Genomic DNA, 22,707 nt, shown 5'->3' with positions numbered 1-22,707 from the left:
CTGACCTCTTTTGTCAAAACTAATTTACAAATCTAGCTTCTATGTGTCTTTTTTAACATTTATTTCATCATGTATATCCCCCTAGTCACAAGAGGAATAGAGGCTTGGGTATTTTTTGTCTCAGGGGTAAGATGCCCTCAAGATAATCCAGCAAATGAAAGATGGTGTAAGATTCTGGCACGTATGGTTCGGTTAACCAACCCAAAATTGTGGCTTTTGCCAAACTCCAGAAGAAGACAGTGGCGATAGACGTAGCAGTCCCAAGTTACAGATACGTCAAGAAAATGAACAGTAGAAGCTTGAAAAAACTAAGCAATGAAAAAGGGAAAAGACTGACATCATTGTACACTTTATAATTTTCGAATCATGGTCTCTTAAACTGAATCACCTCAAACGTTTATCAGCAACTGAAAAAGTGTATTGACTTTTTTAAGGCTCTTTGTTGCCCTCTTTTCTCTATACGTTTACTTTGGTTTTAGCAAAACTGTTTTGCTGTTGGAGGAAGAGTTTCCAGGAAAAGACTGCCGGCTTAGGGGAACTTTGAATGCATTGCTCTCCATCTTTCTCTCTCTCGTGGACACACAGCCCACACTTCCTGAGGTTTTGTATGCACAGTTGTACTCCCTTGTGAACAGAGCTTACTGGTATTAACCCAGTTTCACTTTTCACGCATGATGGCCTTTTCCCTTTAGGAACAGTCTTGTGGGATACGGAGAAAAATGGAAGAGGCAGGAAGGGCCGCGTGAGGGACTCAGAGTACTTGTATTAATGTCAAAGGCTTTTCACCACATGTGAAAGAAAGCACACGTTTTTTTTTCTTAATTGTTTCCTAGGAAACCTTCCAGACTTTTTTTTTGTAAAAGAAGTCTAACTCATCAACAACAAAAAGCCACGGGATGTTATTTACCAATGTTCTCTGATAAGTAGGAATGGGCGATATTTTACCGTTCACGATAAACCGTCCAAAAAATTCCTCACGATAAGAAATTTGTCATCTTGCGGTAAAAACGATAAATTCCCATTTATGATGTTTTTGTGTAAAGCTGATTTATGGTTCTGTGTTAAATCCACGCACAACGTACAGGAAGGAAGGAAGGAAGGAAGGAAGGAAGGAAGGAAGGAAGGAAGGAAGGAAGGAAGGAAGGAAGGAAGGAAGGAAGGAAGGAAGGAAGGAAGGAAGGAAGGAAGGAAGGAAGGAAGGAAGGAAGGAAGGAAGGAAGGAAGGAAGGAAGGAAGGAAGGAAGGAAGGAAGGAAGGAAGGAAGGAAGGAAGGAAGGAAGGAAGGAAGGAAGGAAGGAAGGAAGGAAGGAAGGAAGGAAGGAAGGAAGGAAGGAAGGAAGGAAGGAAGGAAGGAAGGAAGGAAGGAAGGAAGGAAGGAAGGAAGGAAGGAAGGAAGGAAGGAAGGAAGGAAGGAAGGAAGGAAGGAAGGAAGGAAGGAAGGAAGGAAGGAAGGGATAAATTCCTGTTGATGACGTTTTTGTGTAACAAACATGGCAGATCTGAGAGCGAGATAGATTTATAGTTAAAAAGGTGGTATTTTTTTATCGTCATTTTTATCGTTATTGGGATAAATGCCAGAAATTATCGTGATACATTTTTTAGTCCATACCGCCCATCCCTACTGATAAGTAAAGCGCTCATATTTACAGTTTTATCAACTTATGTTTTCAGGTTTTCCTTTTTAAAACTAAAATCTCCTTTACTCCTCCAATAGGACAGTGTTGTTTTCATCCAAGTGACATATGTTATTTATGTCTTTGTCCTACCACAGGTGCCACTGAGCCAGGAGTGCATGCGGGCCATGATGAAGATGACTTATTGTCCCCAGTGCCGTGGAATGCCCTCCGCTAGACCTTGTGCCAACTACTGCAGCAACGTCATGAAGGGCTGTCTCGCCAACCAGGCTGACCTCAACACTGAGTGGAGGCATCTAGCAGGTGGGGAGCACACACACATCGAGTCATGGAACAATCAGCCATATGTTAGCTGGAAGCTTTAGCCTGACGCTTAATGTTGATAATAAAACATTCTCACTCAACCAATGCACTTTCTTCCTCTTAAGTGTATCTTGTATTTTTATAGATACAATGACAGAAGTGGCTGAGCGCCGTTTGGATGACTTTGATAGTATGATGCTCTCCCTCCCAAATCGCATATCCGAAGCCATGTTGACCATGACGGAGAACATAGACGCCATCAACAGCAAGGTCAGAGTACAGTTTATTCAACATGCTATATACAGTATGCTCTTCCGTTTTGTTAGCTGGTCAAAAATGTACAGTTAGCAATACTCATTCTTCATCTGTGGTTACCCTGTACTAGTTACTGGGCATGTATTATGCAAAGGTGTCAAAAGTACTTAGGAAAAAAATATCAGTAAACAAGTCATTTGAGGGAGTACAGTATATTTATAGAGAATAACCTCTTCGTCCTCTATGGTTTGAGTACAAAAAGTTATGCAGCACAATGGGAAGTGGGGGCTAAAAAGCATAGTATGCCTAATTTAAAGCTATTCTATTTTTGCAATAACTGCATCATGGAAATACTATACATGTAACCCACTATGTCATCAACGCTTTGTCTGAGAGGAAATAATACCTTATGTGTCTAAATAATTCAATTCAATTCAATTTTATTTATATAGCGTCTATTACAACAGAAGTTGTCTCTAGGCACTTTCCAGAGACCCAGAACATGACATAAAGTGGTTTACAGACATTATCTGTTCTTAAAGTAACATATAGGTCTGTTAATGGCAGAATGTCTGTCCATAAATTTGGTGCAAAATAAAGAAAAACAGCTACAGCTTTAGAGGGCGTCAGTGATATATACTGCAAGTTTGTAAATGAGGGCAAAACTGGCAAACATTCATCAGTAAATGAAATATATATTGAAAAGATCCTTAAAACTGTTTCCTTTGATCTATGGATTTACTTTGATGCATATTTAGTCATGAAAATTTAATGCAAGGGAGATGGGATTTATTCAAGTTTCCATGGGCTGCGAAATATTAGTTTGTAAGAGCAAAATGAAAAATCGCCACACTTTCATACATTGAACTACTGCTACTTATGTGACCTCTTTGCTCCTGTTTTGTTTAGGCACTTAACATTTTTCCTCCCGCTACATGAAGGCTTTTGTAGAGAAATGTATGTTTAAAGTGACTGGATGTGAGACATGACACAGCCTGTAAGCCAAACTTTTATTTCACAGTTAAATAGTGTTCGGCAACAGTTTTCTATCAACACTAATACAAACTGGCAGCAGTAAAAAGAAAAACAAAACAAAACAAACAAAAAAGCATTTACTTGGGTGAGAGCTGGAGAGCAGTGTGGATTGCAGGAAGAAAGACAAGCCTCCTCCGTGCAGGTTTCCTGCAGAGCCACACTGGCTCGAGGTGAGCTGTTGCGTGATGGACTGATTGCGTCTGACCTGGTTTGGTGTGGTAATCACACGGCTTCAGCTGCTGATCCTCATCACTCATGGAAAGTGTTCTGGTAATCACATAGAAGCCAAATGATATTCACAGTGTTTAACAGATCCTCATAATCTGCTGAAGTTAAAAGCAATACGTCGTGTTAAGTGCTTCTCTGATAAAAGCGTCAAACTGACTCACTCAAGGATACTGCAGTATGTTTATCTAAGTGCTTCCCTTTACACGGTCTGACGTGAATTTCAACACCAAAGCTTACAGGTAAACTAAAAGACATTAGTGGTATGAAGAGGAATTTTTTTTGTTACATGAGAATGTTCAAAAACTCAATGTTCCTCCAAGCTGGGCAGATTCAGCGACAGATTCAAAGTATTCCCAGTGCAGCATTTCTACCCGTACGGCCTAAAGGGACAATCAAAACTCTGAAATGTGAATCATGCTTTTAATGCAATGCTGTCATCGTCGACTGTCGGGGTCATTGGGATAACCAATACCATGTGTGTCTCTCTATTCTCAAACACAGAAGTCTGTTTGCATTTGTTTCCTCAGAAATTCTTAGTGCACTTAACTTCAAGTTCAAACAAAGCAAATCATTGTGTGACCTTTTTATTAACTTCTCCCATTTTTTCCTGTTTCTCCCCACCCCTCCATTTTCCTTTTCTTTTTTTCCTTCCCCAGGTGTTCCAGGCATGTGGCAATCCCAGAAACGCAGGAACCAGCGGTACTGGAGTAAAGGACGTCATCAACAGAAGTGGGGTGACAGTCGAGGACAGTTTTGGAGACAGCTCTAAGAAAATGACAACATTGGTAAGTAATTATTCAGCAGAATCCAGAATGGTTGAACTAAACTAAGTCTTACGCTTGTCTATTTTGACACACACACACACACACGCACACGCACACGCACACACACACACACACACACACACACACACGCACACGCACACGCACACGCACACGCACACGCACGTACTTCTTCATTTCTATGGAAGGTGAGGCCAGGGACGCTCCTCATTTTGCATCCTGGAAATCTAGATGTACCGCTAGCAAATTTAAATTTGCTTGGAAGATATGTCTAACTACCATATGTTGGAGCTAATTAACTATGACATTTTTTCAAAAATGTAACAAAAGACAGTTCTCAAATCATTCCTGTGCAAGGTAGATGGATTTACTGTTTTACCAACAAAAGTTTACTTTACAAAGTTGAGTTTACTCTTCTACACAGCCAATCTTCCTCTTCAACAGTTCTTCTCTCGTTGACTTGTTTGCTTTGCTCTGAATACGTCACATTGTTCTAGTATAGATTGTTTGTAGCAATAACAAATTACAACTGTTGCAATTTAATAAGCAAAAAATATATATTTTTATACACTTTTTGTACACATACAAAGTTAAAATGACCTCAGGTTTTCGGTAGGGACCCTATGACACTATCACTTAAGTGGGATTTAATTTTAGAGTATTGTCAGAGTCTAAAATAGGACTTTATTTTTACATTTTACTATGAATTATCATGTGTGCCAACATTAATTGCTATTTTGCTGCAAAGACATGTTCTAAGTCAAAGCTGCTTCGGTTCACATAGTAGCATGAATGTTCACTCTCTTTACCATCTGAAAATACTAATCTATGGATGTTTTAATTTCAGAATGTTAATTTAATGCTCATTGATTGCCTTCTATGCCCCATTCGTAAAAATGGATTTTAATAAAGGAACCATTAGTCATCATGTTCAATTAAGCCAATTTTGCTGGTAATTTCACCTACATGCATGTAACTTAGGGGTTTTAAGTTGGGAGAATGAAGGTTTGATAGGAGGAAAGAGACAGGTTGGAACAATACAGCTGGTTATTCAGAGTTTTTCCTTATGGTCCTGTTTGAATGTGAAATGATTACTGTTACTTTGAAGAAAATTACAAAATCTCATAAAAACCATTCTTGTTAATTCTGCCTCAGGTGTCTGATGTAGTCGTGGGACTGAGGGACATGAAGCCGTACTGGAGTTCTCTCGCAAAGCATTTCTGCAGCGACAGAGTGGCTCATGGAGAGGGGGCTGAGGAAAAATGTTGGAACGGCATAAGTCGCGCCAGGTAGGGGTTATACACTTGAAAAGAAATGCTACTTAAAATGTTACTTTCCATTTCTACTTGAATAAATAATATGAGGTGCATAATACAGACGAAGTGGACCAAATTTGTTAGGAACTTTCCAAGACATATAATTTAACACAACAAACAGCATTAGATTGTACAGAAAAGTGACAGGTGTCCAACATGAACTGTAATTCTAGCAGTTGATGAAAAGTCTCTGTGAACCAGGTACCTGCCTGAGGTGATGGGTGACGGCCTAGCCGCCCAGATCAACAACCCTGAAGTGGAAATCGACATCACCAAACCAGACACGACGATACGCCAACAAATAATGCAACTGAAGATCATGACTCACCGCCTAAAGAATGCTCTCAATGGCCAGGATGTGGAGTTTTTGGACACCAGTGAGTAGTTTGAACATGGCAGCAGGCTAGTTTTTAGGACAAGACTGTTGGCTTGATGGTGGAGTTTGTGCTGTAATCAGATGGTAATGTTCTCTATTTTATTTCTCACGTGTCCCTTCAAGCTTCATATTGCCTGCTCTTGAAATAATAATTCACCTGTTAATGATTCAGTGGCTCTTAAGATGCATCTCCATATTTATGGAGTCTTATCTCCTCAAATTACTGCTGGCGTTTTAATAATCAGCATTGGGGCTTCTCGTTGTTATTATGGAGAATTTACTAAGCAAAGCTGCATTTTTTATTCCCAGTACAAGTGTTTGAGTGACCCATGTCAGTAGAGCATACTGTAAGTATAGCAGTGAAAGTTAGGCGCTTTCTGTCTGGTGACTTGGGTGATGACAGCTTACACAGCAGCTCCAGGGACACCGACAGCTGGCCGAAGCCGGGCTTCTTCACAATCAAAAAAGCTCATAGTTATGAGAGTTGCTGCAGATTTGGTGAGCGTCTTCCCCCCCTCAGAAATGTAGGGCAAAGTTGTTCCTCCTCAAATCCCGGCTGATCAGTCCAGCTGGCTGTGTGCTTTGAGGTTGGAGACTGTCGGGGTGAACGCGGTTTAAAGAGTCGGTCGTATTCGTTTTTTCTTTTTCTTTATCAAGTTTTCTTTTTTTTTTATTTCTGATTTTCTTTATTTCTGAAATGATTACAATGTTTCGGGATTTCTAGTCTCAAAACATACAGTTAAAGCTACAAAACAAAGTAGCAGCACAGCAAAACAGTGCTTCCACAGCGTAAGTTCTCCTTCTCCTACTTGGTTGTGACATTCACACCCTGTTTGTCTTTCTACAGGTGATGATGCCAGCGGCTCTGGAAGTGGCATGTGCGCAGATGAAATGTGTGCCCGAGGCCCCCGCCTTGTCCCCAACACCGTTAGACCCATGGTCTACGCCCGCCCTCCAGAAAACAAGATGGTGAAAGCCTCAGCAGCCCAGAAGAACCTTCCATCCATCTCCATCTATCTTCTTTCACTGCTCATTCTGCTCCTGCGGCGATAATTGGCAGGAGAATCATCTAACTGGGACTCAGTTTGGTACATGGTGGGGTTGGGGAGAGTTTGGGAGGGGAGGACGGAGAAGTTGTGGGTCAGTTGCTTTGCCAAAAGTGAGTTTAAAGAAACGAACAAAGAAAAAAAAATCTCTTGGATGGACTTCCCCTTGGCTTTGATTTAGAACAAAATGGAGTGTTCATCAGTGTTTTTGTTCTGCTCTTGTCCTTTATTTCTCGCTATTCTTTGACCCCATTAGAGCTGGTCTTTTTACATCTTCTAGTGTTTTTGTTTCTGGTGTTTGGGTTCTCTGAGATTCTTTTTGCACCTCAGACATGTGAGACTATAAGGCTAACGGTATGTTGGTGTTGACACCACAGAGAAAGGGAGACCGGAAAGTTCGCAGTTTGAATTCCACTTATGTTCAGATGAATTATTTATTTAATAAGGATTTTCTATAGGCCCCTTTTTTCAAACAGAGATATTTATAAACAAAATACAGAAACCACAACCTTAAAAGAAATGATTTAAAGATTACTTTTAAAGGAGGATAATCTGGACAGCTTTGCCCCATCCAGGCCTCTTAGTGCATTAAACTCTGCGGTATCATTGCACGGCGAGGATGAGCGCACTCTGTCATTTCATCTTAAAAGCTGTTATAAAAGCCGTGATCACATTCACACTGGCGTGTGTCGTGGCAGCGTGGATCGTCCTCCACGAGCACACACACACACATATGTAGACACACAAGCGAAGCACATGCCCGGCGAGAAGTCTCAGACGACAGTTTGTGGAGAGGTGTTAGCTTGAGAACGTCCTCATAGCAAAGGAAACATGCAACAGAACAGCACTGTAGACAGAAGCTGCACTTTGTTCAATATTTCTTTCATTCACAGCAGATCTGAAATATATTACGCATGATTTTGTGTGTTCCTTGCAAAACCCTGTATTGCTGTTGTTACGATCCTAATTTCCGTTTCATCGGCTTTCCATATATTTGTAGCAATGATCCATATGATAGAACAAGCCACATCAGACACGTCTTCAAAAGTAACTACTGTTTCCACGGCAAACAAAACAATGTACATATTTTGATTGCTTTTTTTTCTTTGTTTTCTTTAAAAAAAAAAAAAAGATAACCAGTTAGGTACCAGAATTTTCTAACAGACAGATCATTATAGGGTCTCATGTATTTCTTTTATTATCTCTCACAGTATCAATAACTGTCTTTTATCCAAGTTTTCTACGAGTGCCTCTTTGTTCCCATCCCGACTCTTTCTACCTAGTTTCCCTACTCGTTAGTTGGAAAGAGCTTTAGAGCATTCCTCATGCTTCTACACGACGGCATGACAATATGACGATGACACGGTGCGTCATTATGTGACGGCCTTCCTGGGAATGTTTTGGGAACACAGTGTGATGCCTTTCCTGATGAGATGGATCCCAGGGAGAAATCATGTAGCACATTTCAATTCAAAGACATGTCAAAGCTCTCATTTAAGAATGCTGCGTGCAGGATGATGGGACGACGCTTGCATGTGTGTAGGTGTTTGAATTTGCGCTTGACTGTGTGTAACTTGTCTTAACTGATAGCAAAAGAGGGATGTATGATGAGCCTTTATAAATCTCTTTGGATGGCACAGAAAAGGAATCTATTAAAATGTGTTAAACTAACATTGTATGACAGAGAGCCATTAAACTGACAGAAATGGGAGATTATTATAGCTCATTTTTCAAAAAATAGTATTTTCAACCTACTACTGTAATAACTCACAATCTGTACTGATGGTATCTGCACTGTCAGAGTTGCACATGGCAGTAAGATGGAATATAGAGGTGGTTTTGTTTTGAATTTTTTTGTTTGTTTGTTTTTTCTTTTACGCATGTCATTGCTTCAGTTGCACACAAGGACAATCCACAATAATTCGTGTTGGAAAAAAAATGATCTACGTGCACCTGTGGATAATTTTCCAGCTCTTTAAGGCTTTTGTCAAGATTTGAAAATGAGTGATCTTGTTGTCACATGTGTCACATGTGTATTCGATGGTACTTTCTTTTTTGATCACATCCCTTATTGACGAATTATGCGAATTATGTTTATCTATGTGTGTCCATGTCCGTCTCTCTGTACATCCCTGGTTTGGAATTCTGCCCGTGACTGCCTACTACACTTTGGGGTCACTTTTAAGATAGAAAAAGAGAGATATTGCGATATGCATTACTGCGGTGTGGATTGAATTACACATTTTAGCAGAGAGCAATTAGCAAGTGCAACACACGGGGCCTCTTCTTGTGACCCTTAAGAGAAATCTGAATATGAAAGCGAAAGCCCTGAAAAGAATAATAAATTACTCCAGCTGTTATGGTGACATTCCAGTTCAAAGACGACCTGTGACTTTAGACTCACCAGTTTGGTTTCAATGACTGCCTCACAATGTCATCGGCTGAAATTTGCACAACCCTAACTCCCCAACCCCTCCTCCTTCACTTTTTGATCTCCATTAATCTGTTGTTGATAGCCCCCTCCCGTTTTATAAAACCAGCACTTTTGAGGCCACTAAATGGCACCGTCTGCTCAAAGACATCACAAGATGGTCGATCGATGCAGGAGTCAACACCTTCCAGAAGTGACTATTGATTGGGAATGTGTGCATGCAGATGGATGTGGCCCCAACACGGCGACTCCTGTTTGAAGACTATGACAGAGTGTAGACATTGAGCCCCTGAGTGTGAGAGAAAGTTTGACAAAGGATAGCACTGATCTGTGATCAGGGCGTATCCCTCAATCCCGCCTTCATTCATTACCTTCAGGTGGCAAAAATGCAAAGCTGATCAGCCGACCGTTTCAAAACAGCTTTAGTCCACACTGAGTTGAGAATCGGAGGCATTTCTGAAAGGTGCCAATATATGAGGAGAATAATTTGTTTTTTTCTTGTTTTGTTTAACTTGATTGTTTTGTTTTCAGAAATCTATGGAAAGTTTGTTCTTATGGTGAAGATAGATGCCAGAAAGAGGTTGGGAAATATCTAAAATGTCTCATTTGCTGTTGTACCTGAAATCTTGTGTCAATTATATATACATTGTAAGATTTTCAACAGTCCTGTGTCCTGTTTCTTTCATGGTATTTGTGTTTCTGTGACTGGTTTTGAGAGAGAACTGAGGGAAATGCTGATATTTTTATCCACACTATATCATATGGCCTTAAAATGTATTCATGAACAAGAGCTGCACAAACATGAGTCATGACAAATGTATTTAGGTTTCTTGGTAAAGGAAAGTATCTGGCTCTCTTCAAACTGATCGAACCATCTGCCTAAGTTGTTTTTGCAGAGTGCAGTGGGGCACACTGCCACCTGAAAGGGGCCAAAGTGCTCCAGAGATGATGTCAGAGATGACAGCTGCTGTCGGGGGCGCCGCACAGGAGAAACTGCCACATATTTAGAGCTCACTAAGTGCTTTGTCTTGTTTCTGTCTGTAGACAATGAAAGGATAGCACTCCCGGGATGTTTTCAAATAGGTGCACTTGACCATTATCCTATGCGAGGCTAAAGAGCTGCTCTTGCAGCACACGCAGGAATGATCTGTGTACAAGTGATAGGGACTTAGTGCAGTGTTGTGTTTTCATGTCTACAGCAGAATTTGCAAATTAAAGAAATGGGATAAGTGAAGACTACAAGACTCACATGCTATTTAGCTATCAGATCAAGTCAATATTGTCATACAGTAGTAAGCAAAAGTTTTGGTACCCAGTCTGACATCTTTTGCAAGTATCTGACCAGGTTTCCGAAGGGTAAGATGACACAATTTGTAAACTGTTTAATATTAAAAGCAATATGACTGATTTATTCAAATCATTTACAGTTTCTTAATAATTGACTTATGAAAACAATAAAAGCCACAAAGGGCAAAAAGAAAAGTTTCGAAAACCTGCACTGTCGCTGTTAAGAGCCTTTTTTTTTTTGTTTCTCTTGGTACTTCTCACAGCTTTGAACTTTCCTACGGCCATGTTGGTCATTTACTTGCACATTTAGATTATTCTACTTTTTTCTTACAGCAAACATCCTTTTGATTATGAGAGATTTGTCGACCTGGTTACATGACGAAACACACCACTGTATTTTATCTACACCAATTTACAATGTTGTTCACGTTGGATGACAGCGATGGAAAATCTTATATGCAGCACTTCCTGAAATCATGTGCAGCAGCTTTTAAAATATGTTCAGGGTCATTCCCTTATCTTTATTAGTTTACAGATAATATTGTGTTTAATTTCCAAGTTTGCAGACATTTAACTTATAATATCCTTCCTCCTCCTGCTGAAATGTTCCTTGTGGAACTGTCAGCCACACAAGCCCGTCATATGATATTTCCACCCGGTGCCTAGCGGGAGTGGATGTACAGTATAAAGATGTTCTTGTCACCAAATTTTTTCCAAACTAAACTTAGCCCGTTAAAGCCACAAAAAAATCTTGTCAAATTTCTGCCACTGAATTTTGTAATGAAAAGTTTACTTGATGACTCTTATAAGGGTCATATTGGTGCAAATGATCTCTTGAAGGTCTTTGTTCCAGTCCATCAGGGGTTTGATTTGGCTTTGCAGGACTCCCACAATCACCCTTTTTCGGTTTGTTTGGTCTTCAAGATCACGAATGACATCTGCTATTTACTGATTAGATAACATTAGATAACACCTTGCATCAGGCACCTGAAAATGCTGAAAAGTTCCTTTTTATAGACTTTTATTTTTCCTTTGTTGGATTACCCAATGAGTTATTTCAAGCTTATTAGTATCACTAAATGATGATTGACAAAACTATATTAAGCTTATTGAGACATTTCCTTTCCGGTCCTGTTTTGTCAGTCCCAAACTGTGCAATTCAAAAATTAAAAAATTAAAAAGTTATTTTTCACCCAAAAAAAATGTACCATAGATACCCTCCATTTTTTGCAAGCCCCTCAATCAGAGATATTTGCACTGCAACCAAGTAGCTGTATGTGATATGTTTAATATCAGTGAAGCTCTGCTGTCTTCTTCTCTCCTCACATATGAGCACTGAGCAGACGTGTCCAGACACAGCTACTGAAAAAGTGCTCTCCTTCTTGCTGCACACACCGCTGCACAAACGCACACAGTTCACTCTCGGCTCTGTTGGTCCGCTCGCCCCTTGATTCACAGCAGTTTTATGAGTGACTGCTTTGCAAACATGGGCCGTTTCCTCATGTGAAAAATCAGCGCAGCGGGGCAAAGCACTTGTGGGTAAAATCTCCCCAACTTGATACATTTAGCTTTGCAGTGATTCTCTGTTTATGAGTGGCAGCACAAAAAGCTGGATGTCTCCTTTTCTAGAAGTCAACTAATGTTGTTATAATATAACTTCAATTGTGTCCTTAATTAATAAATAGTGTTTTCTATGATTATGAGTACACTTCATTATAGTCACTTTATATTTATGACCATTTGTTGAAATTATTATAGGCTATACATTTTAAATTATTTATACTCTAACAATATAAGTTCCCTTAGGGATTATTAAAGTCTAATTGACTTTTGTCAAACTAATTTAGCCAAAATGTTATTTTTGCTTCATTGGCTGTGCCCTTAAATATATTCTCTCACCTTATTTCTCTCTTTGATCCGTGACTTGTACTTTAAATAACACCTTTTACAACATATATCTCTAAAATCTGCATCACTTGGTTGTTATGTAACTTTACCATCAGTATTTATTTTTAAGATCAAAAGCTTCATCTCCTCGCTGCCATCAGACGTGAGTATGAGTTGAGCCACTGCTGCCCAGAACAAATACACGCACTGCCGCTCAGTGGACGAAAGATATTATTACACTAAAAAAAAAACATTATACAACCCCACCTTAGCAGAAGCATTGGCTGTTCAAAATGATAATAATACATTTTAAAAAATGAGATATTCAGGACATTCTGATTGAAACGGGCCGGATGCTTGAAATGCAAATATATTTTCCAGTCAAATTCCACTGATGGTTTCAGTAAATGCTACTGAAGTAGCTGCTTTGAAGCCAATGTTAGGATGGGAAAATGACCAACACAAAAATACATTTCAGTGTCTACATGTTTAAGAAGTGGGTTCGGGGGGGGGTTAAATACTTATCCGTGTCACCACACAGCAACGCAGCATTTCAGTATATTCTTAGCCTGAATTCAAGGCATGTTTGTCACTCGAACTGATGATTCTAAATTTGGCATTTGAGTGTGCCCATGCATATTAACTCAGAACCCTGTGATGGACTAAAAATCTATCTGTTCCCCACTGTTAGGCTATTGTCAGCTGCAGCAGGCCCAACCAGAGCAGGAGAACGTGTGCATAGAGGGACTGATGTCATGAAAGAAGTCATGAAGCAGGTTTTTAGGTTCTTTTGTACTGATTTTTTCATTAATTAAAATGCCAAGTCAAAGTCTGAAGTTGAGCATATTTGTTTTTTGAATCGGAAAAAAAAACAACATATATCCTACTGGAATTTTGAAATTTCAATATTTCCTGGATGATTTTATTTCTAAATGATCCCGTAGGGGTCACTAGTATCCCAATCATGAATAAAAGTGTTTGAGATGTAAATGTTATGTTTATACATAGATGAATCATCCTTCTGTGCAAACACGTTTGATTAATATCTTGCAGTTACAGCACTACAAAGAGTACAGTGAGTACAAACGGTAAATAATGACCCATGAGACCTTGTTCCACTGATTGTGAGTAACATTGTCTTTGAAGATGACCTAATTTTCAATTAAGATTTAATAAAGTATAAACTAACAGAAAAAAAAAAGAAAAAAAACACATCTCTGAGTAAGGGCATACTGATCACACAATAAAATCTCAAATATTTTCTATATAATTTTCCACATTAAAAAATCCATTAAAATAGATTTCTCTGCTATAGGCATTCTGTGAGGTTTTCAAGCTTTAATAATTACCATTCACTGATGTATGTCTTGTAGTAAATATTACTTCTAACTATAGCATAGGCTGAAGGAAGTGATGGAAGAGGTTTGGAAGATGAAGACCACAATGGTGCCAGTAATAGCTGGAGCACTTGGAGCTGAGTCCTCTGAGATGGGAGAGTGGCTCCAGCGGATCCCAGCAACAAGATCAGAGATCCCAGTCCACAAAAGTGCAGTCCTAGGAACAGAAAAGAATACTGCACATAACCCTAAAGCCCCCGGGCTTCTGGAGGGGACCTGAACTTGGAGAAATGGCAACTGCCCACGAATGGGCGAAGGTGGAGTTAACAACTGGCATGAATGTTGCCTTCACCTTCCACATCTTTTATTTCTTACATCAACCCTTGATTTTTTTTCCAGCCTTTTCTATTACTAATTCTTGATTTTGCTATCACCTGAGATTTCTACAGTATGTCTATCATAACTGATTTCTTCTGTGATCACTTAGCCTCCACAATGTCTGGTTGGTTATCCATCACTAGTTTATCCATCAGCATCTGGAAGTCCCGCCGGATCTTTGCTCTCTCATTCTCCACCACTCATGGAGGTATCTCCCATCTCTCCTTTGGTACTTCTAACCCACACTCACTATACACATATTGCCTTACACTTTACCAGCTACTTGGTTATGTTGTTCCATGCTTTACCTGCCAGCATTTTACATCCTACCATTATGTGCTGGGTTATCTCAGGGGCATCTTTCCACAGGCCCCAGCCGGGGTCTGGTATGCTACAGCCGGCCCTCTCTCACTCTTGTGCTCCAGACCTGTTCTTATGCTGCTATGATTAATGCCTTGCTGCTGTCCTTCAGACCTGTCCTTACGAGCCACTGGGAGGACTTCTCACTGATTGCAACTTCTTTAATATGCTGGAGACACATGCCATGCATGGGATTTCACTTTTCATTATGGTTCCTTCTCCAAAATAAAGAACAAAACCAATATCTAAAAAAGGCTGTCTCATTACCATCTCACATCTAACTGTAGTAGTTTTGAAAATGAAATAACGTGTTCATCAATGGCTTACTGTGATTATTTTTTTAAACTGCTGTAAACCTACGGATCAAAGATGTATAACCTAACACTGCAACCTGTAGTGCATCTCTCATAAATGTCAGTACACAACTATTAAAAATAAATAAATACTTAAAAGAAATTACACAACATAGTGATGTAGAATGCCAAAGTAGTGACTACATTTGACTGTAAATGCACACTTTTTGCCCTGTATTTGATTCATGCAAAGATCATACCTCTGTGGAAGTAAACTGCCTCTAAAGCTGGTTTCTTAAAGGTTCAAATACCAATACTAGCATAGACTCAATTGGCTCACTGGTTCTATATATTGCCTTTTTATCACAATTCCCTACCTTGATTTATTTTAGTAAATTAACTTACGATAAGACCAAAACAACAACAATAACAATTTTGTTTTATAGAAATGTGCACATAATTCATTGTGCTTTAAAAGATACAAATGTTTTACTCCAATTACACATTTTCAACTTGTGCTTTGAGAATCTACCTTTTGATTTCTTCTGTAATACTGCAATGGTAAATTCTGACCACTAGGTGGTAGTGTGGTCCAATGATATGGCTCAGATACACGGCGGATGGAACATGTCCACCTCATGATGTCTACACTAAAAATACACAAATAAATAAACAATGAAATATGAAAGAGATACAAAGATGACTATGTTGTGGAAAAACCCATTACATGCTTTGATATGTTCTTTCCAACTAGGTGAATAAGTGGACTGAAACTGTCTAATTTACCAAAAATAATACTTCAGAAATTATCCAGATTTCAGTAGATTTAATTAAACAGTCGCATGCAAAAGGGTCAGAACACTCATCAGGCGTCTCGATGCAGAATGACAATGAAACAGAGGAAGCATACTCATTTTAAAGCATAAAGGATTATTCATGCTTACGATCCGAGTAGACAAAAACACCTTTAAGGTCAGTGTTAATCTTTTATTATTATTTTTTTGAGCAGACTACCAGTACACTCTTGAGCCAAGGCTATATTTTGCTGCTCTCAGCAATTTTAGTTTAATCAAGTGGCCAAGGCTAAATTTTCCATTACAGACTAGAATTTTTAATTAACACAAATGCTACACTATCCCATTTTGCAGAAATGTACAACAGTTTATAGTTGACGTTCATGAAATGACTTGATAATTGAGAATTCATCCAACTTTTCAATCTTATGTAACCTAAAACAATCCATAACCCCACATCCTTTTACTTCCTTTTTGAGTTGGCATGATTTCCTGCAATTCAGTTGGGAGTTGAGTTAGCAGTGCCTGCAGATAAGCCTGAATGCTTAACTTGACTCCTGTCACATTGATCTAAATAATTGTATTTTAAAAAAAAAACACTGAAGTGACATTTTTTAATGCCAGTGTTTCTGGAGTTTATTCATTTAAAATATTTTGTAGTGAAGAAGTAAACATTTAAGCAACTATAGTAGTCATACTATAGTAGTCATAGCTGCAGCTACAGGGCCATCATTGTTCTCCATTGTTCTTCTGTACATGTTTACAGGAGCTGCATGCTGCCTGCAGGCCCAGTGCTCGCTTCTACCTGTCTGTATAGATGTCTGTTGGATGAGACATCCTGACCCGCAGTCCCACCCTCTGACCACCACAGTGTCTGCTTTCAAAATCTTTTTATATACCGGTAATCGTCCCTGTAGTACACCAACGAACCATTGAGTCTGTGTCACTCCTCTTTGTGTTCGTCATTCTCTCTTTCTGGTCTGCCTTTTCCTGCTCGGCCCCTCTTATGATCCAGGTCCTGCTCAAGGTTTATTTCCTCCTACAGGGGAGTTTTTTCTTGCCACTGTTTGGCTTAAGGTTTTTCTCCCACTAGGGGAGTTTTTACCTGCCATTGTTTATGTAATAATTGCTCGGGGGTCATGTTCTGGGTCGCGGGAAAACACATAGGGACAGCTTGTATTGTAATAGATGCTATAAAAATAAAATTGAATTGGATTATAGACCAATATCTAAACTCTCACTACCTGAGGACATTTCTGGATTCTCAGGTCAATTCTCAACTTAAGAATGCCTTAAAGACAACAATCTCCTGTGTGCAATCCAGGCATGCTTCAGAACTGGTCACAGTACAATAACAGTTGCTGTATCTGTGACCAACATCATCACAGTCTCTAGAAAACAGCACAGTGAAGCTCTGTTTGTGGATCTGTACAAGGTGTTTCATTCAGTCGACTATCCCTTACTTTTAGGCAGACACAGGGACATTAATGTGGGGGATTCTGCCATGGAATGGTTCAGGAATTATCTCTCAGACTGTCATAGTGTGCTTTTGTTGATGGTCTGAAATCCGATTTTATGGAGTATGTTCCCCCATCCCCAGCCTAGACACAGACATTTAAAATACTCACAAGCCTAGACACCCACTACACACATACCCCACACAAATTATACCGCTGAACAGGGAATGTTCCTCCTCTTCTCAGTCTGTCCTTTTCTGTTCATATTTATCTGTTTGTCCTCCGTTAAAATGTTTGTCCTTTTATTCCAACAAGATGCGTTACACATTCACTCACATACTGTACAACACACCGCACCAGGCTGTACCCATCAGTCTTGTTTTCTGTTTGACAAAAACAGTTCTTTTTTTTATTTTTCTCTTAGGGGACAATAAAACATAGTAGACTGTCAAGAGGGCGGGTGAAGAAAACATACCAATGCATGAAAAAAAACAAACTCTAATGCAAGATCAAAATGTATACACTGCAAAAACTCAAAATCTTACCAGGAATATTTGTCTTATTTCTAGTTAAAATGTCTAGTTTTTAGTCAAAAAATCTCATTACACTTAAAACAAGAGTCATCACCAGAAAAATAACTTATTTGACAATTTTCACCTTTTTTTTTATTTTTTTTAATTTTCTTTATTATTATTATCCTCACATCTTACATTACACAGTTGATGTACAATTGGTTTACAATTTTGTCAGGGAGAAAGAAATACATCAGCATGTCAAAACATAGCTGTTGCCCTATATTTGTGTAATGTTGAAAGAAACAAAACCTGCGTATATTTATATTTTTTAAGGTAAAACGAACAAACAGAACTAACCAGAGACAAACATACACACACACAAAAAAAAAAAAAAAAAAAAAAAGGGAACAATGATGAATCAAAATGGGATGTATGGGCTTGTAACAGCAACTTAATTTAGTTGCAGGGAGACCAAACTACGATATTATAAGGGTTTGGATACACACACACATAAAATTATGTACGTATAAAACGCATGAAACCTGGCAGTCCATCAAACCAACAGAGAAATGACCGAAAAAGTAAGTGAGTGGAGACAAGTAATTCAGTTTCTAGATAATTGTGACTTTTGTATATAGGAGACCCATTTTGACCATGACCTTGTGAATTTATCCATTTGTAGCCGAAGTGAGAAAGTAATCCTTTCCATTTTATATATTTTATTGACAATATCAGTCCATTCCTCCATTGTGGGGGGGTCAGGATGCAGCCAGTGACGTGTGATGGTTTTCTTGCCAGCAGAAATCACAGCACCAAATAGATATTTGCTGAGATGTCCTGTGAGAAAACTAGTTTCTCCCAGTATAAAAGTTTTGAAATGATATGGTATTTTCATATGAAACATGTTTTCTAATATTTTGTGCATCTCTAACTAAAAACTTACAATTACTGGACATTCCCAAAATATATGCCAATGGTTTGCATCCCGGCTCCCACACATTCTCCAACATTGTGAATCAATTCAGTAAATTTTCACCTTTTTCAAGTAAATTTTCACCTGAAATAAGTAGAAAAATCTGCCAGTGGGACAAGATTTATTTTTCTCATTACAAGCAAAAAAATCTTGTTCCACTGGCAGATTTTTCTACTTATTTTAAGTGAATCTACTTGAAACAGGTGAAAATTGTTGTTTTTTTCCAGTGATGAGTCTTGTTTTAAGTGTAATGAGATTCTTTTGACTAAAAATTAGACATTTTAACTAGAAATAAGACAAATATTCTCGTTAAGATTTTCAGTCTTTGCAATGTATATGTGACTTTCAAGTTTTGCCAAATGTGGTATTAACCATTACTACAGTACATACAGTATGCAGACAAGTGAAAACAAAGGTGTTCCCCAAGGTTCCATCTTGGCTCCTGTCCCATTTACCATTTTTATTCATGACTTGAGGAGAAATTTGCAAAATGTTACATACCATTTATATGCGGATGATACTATAATTCATTCAATTGCAGATTCTTCAGCGTCAGACTGCTTTCTAATAGCTTCAGGTCTCTCCTTCATATGAAATGGCTCCTAAATCCAAAGAAGACTAAGTGTATGATTATTTATCTTATTTTCTTAGATCAAAACAGCATTTAGACCTCAGAAGGAGAAACAAATATCATCCTACAAATACTTGGGCACATGTATTGGTAACAAATTTGCCTTCTTCACCCCTTGTGGGAAAATCTATTACTGTGATGGGCTTGAGGTTGAACCCAAAAATAGCACAGATCGAAGCTGGTGGAACCGTACAATTTATTAGCCAAAAAACCTGAGCAACTAGGAACCAGACAAGCGACAAGCAGGCAGAGTAGTCAGGAACAGGCAGGGTCGAAACCAACAAGACAATCCAGAGAGAACTGCAAGAGGCTTGACATGGAGCTAAGATAATCAGGAGAGCCTGAGTGGAAGGAGTGGCTATGTATCTGGTGAGGGAGCACAGGTGAAGCTGGTTGAACTGGTGAGGTGGGAGTGGCAGACAGGTGAGGGATCATGACCATTTCAAAAGCTTATAACATTCCTTGGCTTTTCGTACAGAAGGCTGGCGTGAGAAAAAAGATTACCTGAGAGCGTTGGATGATGGAGACATCGTCTACATGAATGCAACTTCTCTCTACTGTCTGATCACAGTATTTCAAGGTGCTTTACATTTTATCACAAACTCTAACTTCAGGACCCACCAATGTGAAATTTATGCTCTGCTGTGCTTTGTCTTCACTAAGGTAAAGGATGCGACAGCACTGTTTTTTTGGTTTGTTTGTTTTTGTTTTTCATTTATAAGGCCAAAGCTGGTTCATCACATGTCTCCAGCCAGGAGTGGGTACAACTGCTGGTCATCACGGAGCCCCCAGACCCACTAAGAAAAGCTCTAGCCTACACAGCACCTTGGTCATGGAACAATCTGCAGAATTTACCACAGCTTCAACACTTTATTTCCCTGAATGAATTTAAAACACTACTGAGTGAAATTGCTATTCTTAAACCAGACTTAAATCATTTTTTTTAAATTTCAATTGAATGGTCTGTTCATGTAAGTTTTTATTCATTTTTTTCTTTGCACAGATGCACCTAAATAATACGATGTCTTAATCATACGTATATTTTTTTTACTCTGTTTTGAATATTGCGCTGATTTGCCTCTTGGCCAAGTCTCCCTTGAAAAAGAGATTTTTATCTCAAATGACTTTGTGGTAAAATTAAATGAAAAGTAAAGAAACTCTCATTAATTGTCCAGACTTACGGCAGAAAAATGGACGGAGTAAATATTAATGTAAGCAAAACAGCTGAAGTAACATTAAAATGTTCCCCTTCATTTCGGAAAAGGCTAATTGCATACTCCATCAATGCTTTCACCTTTGCTGAGAACCTCAGAGAACCATTGCTGTTAGATAATTAAAGGCCACTGCTCTTCCAATTGTCACAACAAATTGAACACAACAACACAATAACTTCACGCATGGAAAACCGGCAAAATAGCCGGGTGTCAGCTCTGCTGAGGATTAAGGCGATAGCTGCCTGCAGCGGGTCAAAAGAAGCAAGTGGGAAAAACAAAAGAAGTAATTAATAAATTAAAACCGAAAGTGCATCCTTGTGAGACTAACTCCTGTTTGCCCATATGTTATCCAGGGACTGAAAACAAAAACAGAAAAAAGATTGAAGGAGAAACCAATAAATACATCGCAGGAAACGGAATGAAATAGTGATTTTTAAACTGTATATGTGCAAAGAACACTACAGATCAATCCAAACTTCTAGGTGCTTCCATTTTAAAAACTTTGTAATACAACTCTGACAACATATCTTATCCAGAATATGATTATGTAATATGTCCAGCTATCCATCCATTTCCTATGCCCACTTAATCCCGTACGGGGTCCCAGGAATCTGCTGGGGCTTATCCCAGGTCATTACAGATATAAAGCAGGGATTTATGTAAATGTAATGTATTTAAGGTTTATTTACCGATGTCCCAAAAAAGATGGCAAATAACTTACTTTATTGTAAATTTTTTCTGACATTTGCAAGCAGTTGTGTAACCTAAATTATGTCGGTGAGTATAGCTGTGGAAAATGTACAGTTTGTCGAATGTAGTTTTTTTTTTTTTCACCTGATCTTTTCATTTTGTCACTGGGAGGGAGGATGAGTTGCTCTCCTTCTGGAAGGCCAGTCTGAATTACCGCTGAGATTAGCCAAGCACTCAAATGTATCTGTAGGTTTTTCAGGGCTGCATGTGAGAGAAAAGATGATGGAAACATTCTGCCAGGACTTTGTACCAGTTTGCCAGCTCTAGAGTAATAATTCTGGAAAATAACACAGTGAGAGTATGTGTGAACACTAGAAGTGATCCTCTGAAATATTTATGAGTAGAGAGTGTGTGCAGCGATCACAGTTGCTGCGTCCAACTCGTCTGCTGGGACAGCTTTTGCTTTCTTATTCAGCCGTCCGTCCGTCCGTCCGTCCGTCCGTCCGTCCATCCATCCATCCATCTGATAGATGTAATGTCTCCAGAGTCCCAAGTCTTCTCATTTTGGTGGGACATTTCCAAAACACTTCCCCTGAATGCATTTTGATCATTTTCCTGATGTCGTGCTCTGTAGTTTATGTATGAAAGGGTCAGCATGGCTAAAATATAAAGCCATGCCATTGATTTGTTAAAAACAGAGGGAGAATAAAATGAATACTTCAAATCAGTGTTTCTCAATCCTGGTCCTCGTGGGCCCCTGTCCTGCATGTTTTAGATGTTTCCCTGCACCAACACACCTGATTCTACGGTAATTAAAGGTCCTCATTAGCTTGTCACCAAGGTCTGCACAGTTCTGTTGATGACACAGGTACTTTTATCACGGTGTGCTGAAGCAGGGTAGCATCTAAAACATGCAGGACAGGGGCCCACGAGGATGCGATCTAAAGGAAAGACAGGAGATGTCATACAGCTAATGTGGAATCCAGCCTGAAGTCTGGCTTCAAATTCTTGGATCTCGGTATCATGGGATTTCCGTGTAAAAGCTAAGAATTTTGATGCATCAGAAACTCAGATCACACAGTCACCCTAAGCAAGACCCTGAGGTTATTACAGAATACCATATTTCATTTATAAAATGCCCTCTTCACAAGAGTGAGCACAAACTATTTAGGACTAGAAGGATAATGGGCTCTGGTTGACCCATAGCTTCCTAGGGGATGTTATACACCAAGCTGGCATTCAGCTTGTCGGGGAAACTGGCAGCATTAGTGAACATGTGTGTGTCTTGCCCTTTTAGTGTAGAATGTTCTGTCACTTCCCCAACCTATTTTTGTTGTTGTTTTGTTGTTGAATCGGAGTCAGGACTGTCAGTTAGACAGATCACTCTTGTTTTCTGTTCCAGGATACTGACAGAGGCCTATATGTTAATATGACATTTACTGTGTTATTTGTTGATGCACAAAGTTTAAATGATTCAAAATAATG

General features: G+C 39.0%; 1 protein-coding gene across 1 annotated transcript in view; it reads left to right on the top strand.

Moving 5' to 3' along the window:
- Positions 1–10,069, top strand: part of gpc1b (glypican 1b) — an 81,138-nt gene extending 71,069 nt beyond the window's left edge. The window contains exons 6-11 of the mRNA XM_061732221.1: positions 1,772–1,937; positions 2,083–2,207; positions 4,112–4,240; positions 5,393–5,526; positions 5,755–5,930; positions 6,777–10,069. Of these exons, the coding sequence (XP_061588205.1) occupies positions 1,772–1,937; positions 2,083–2,207; positions 4,112–4,240; positions 5,393–5,526; positions 5,755–5,930; positions 6,777–6,982 (936 nt within the window). The 3' untranslated portion in view covers positions 6,983–10,069. The remainder of the gene's footprint in view (positions 1–1,771; positions 1,938–2,082; positions 2,208–4,111; positions 4,241–5,392; positions 5,527–5,754; positions 5,931–6,776) is intronic.
- The last annotated feature ends 12,638 nt before the right edge of the window (positions 10,070–22,707 follow it).

The sequence above is a fragment of the Cololabis saira genome, chromosome 10, assembly GCF_033807715.1.
Source record: "Cololabis saira isolate AMF1-May2022 chromosome 10, fColSai1.1, whole genome shotgun sequence".
In the NCBI taxonomy this organism is placed as follows: domain Eukaryota; kingdom Metazoa; phylum Chordata; class Actinopteri; order Beloniformes; family Belonidae; genus Cololabis; species Cololabis saira.
This window is presented reverse-complemented; position numbering and strand designations above follow the sequence as displayed.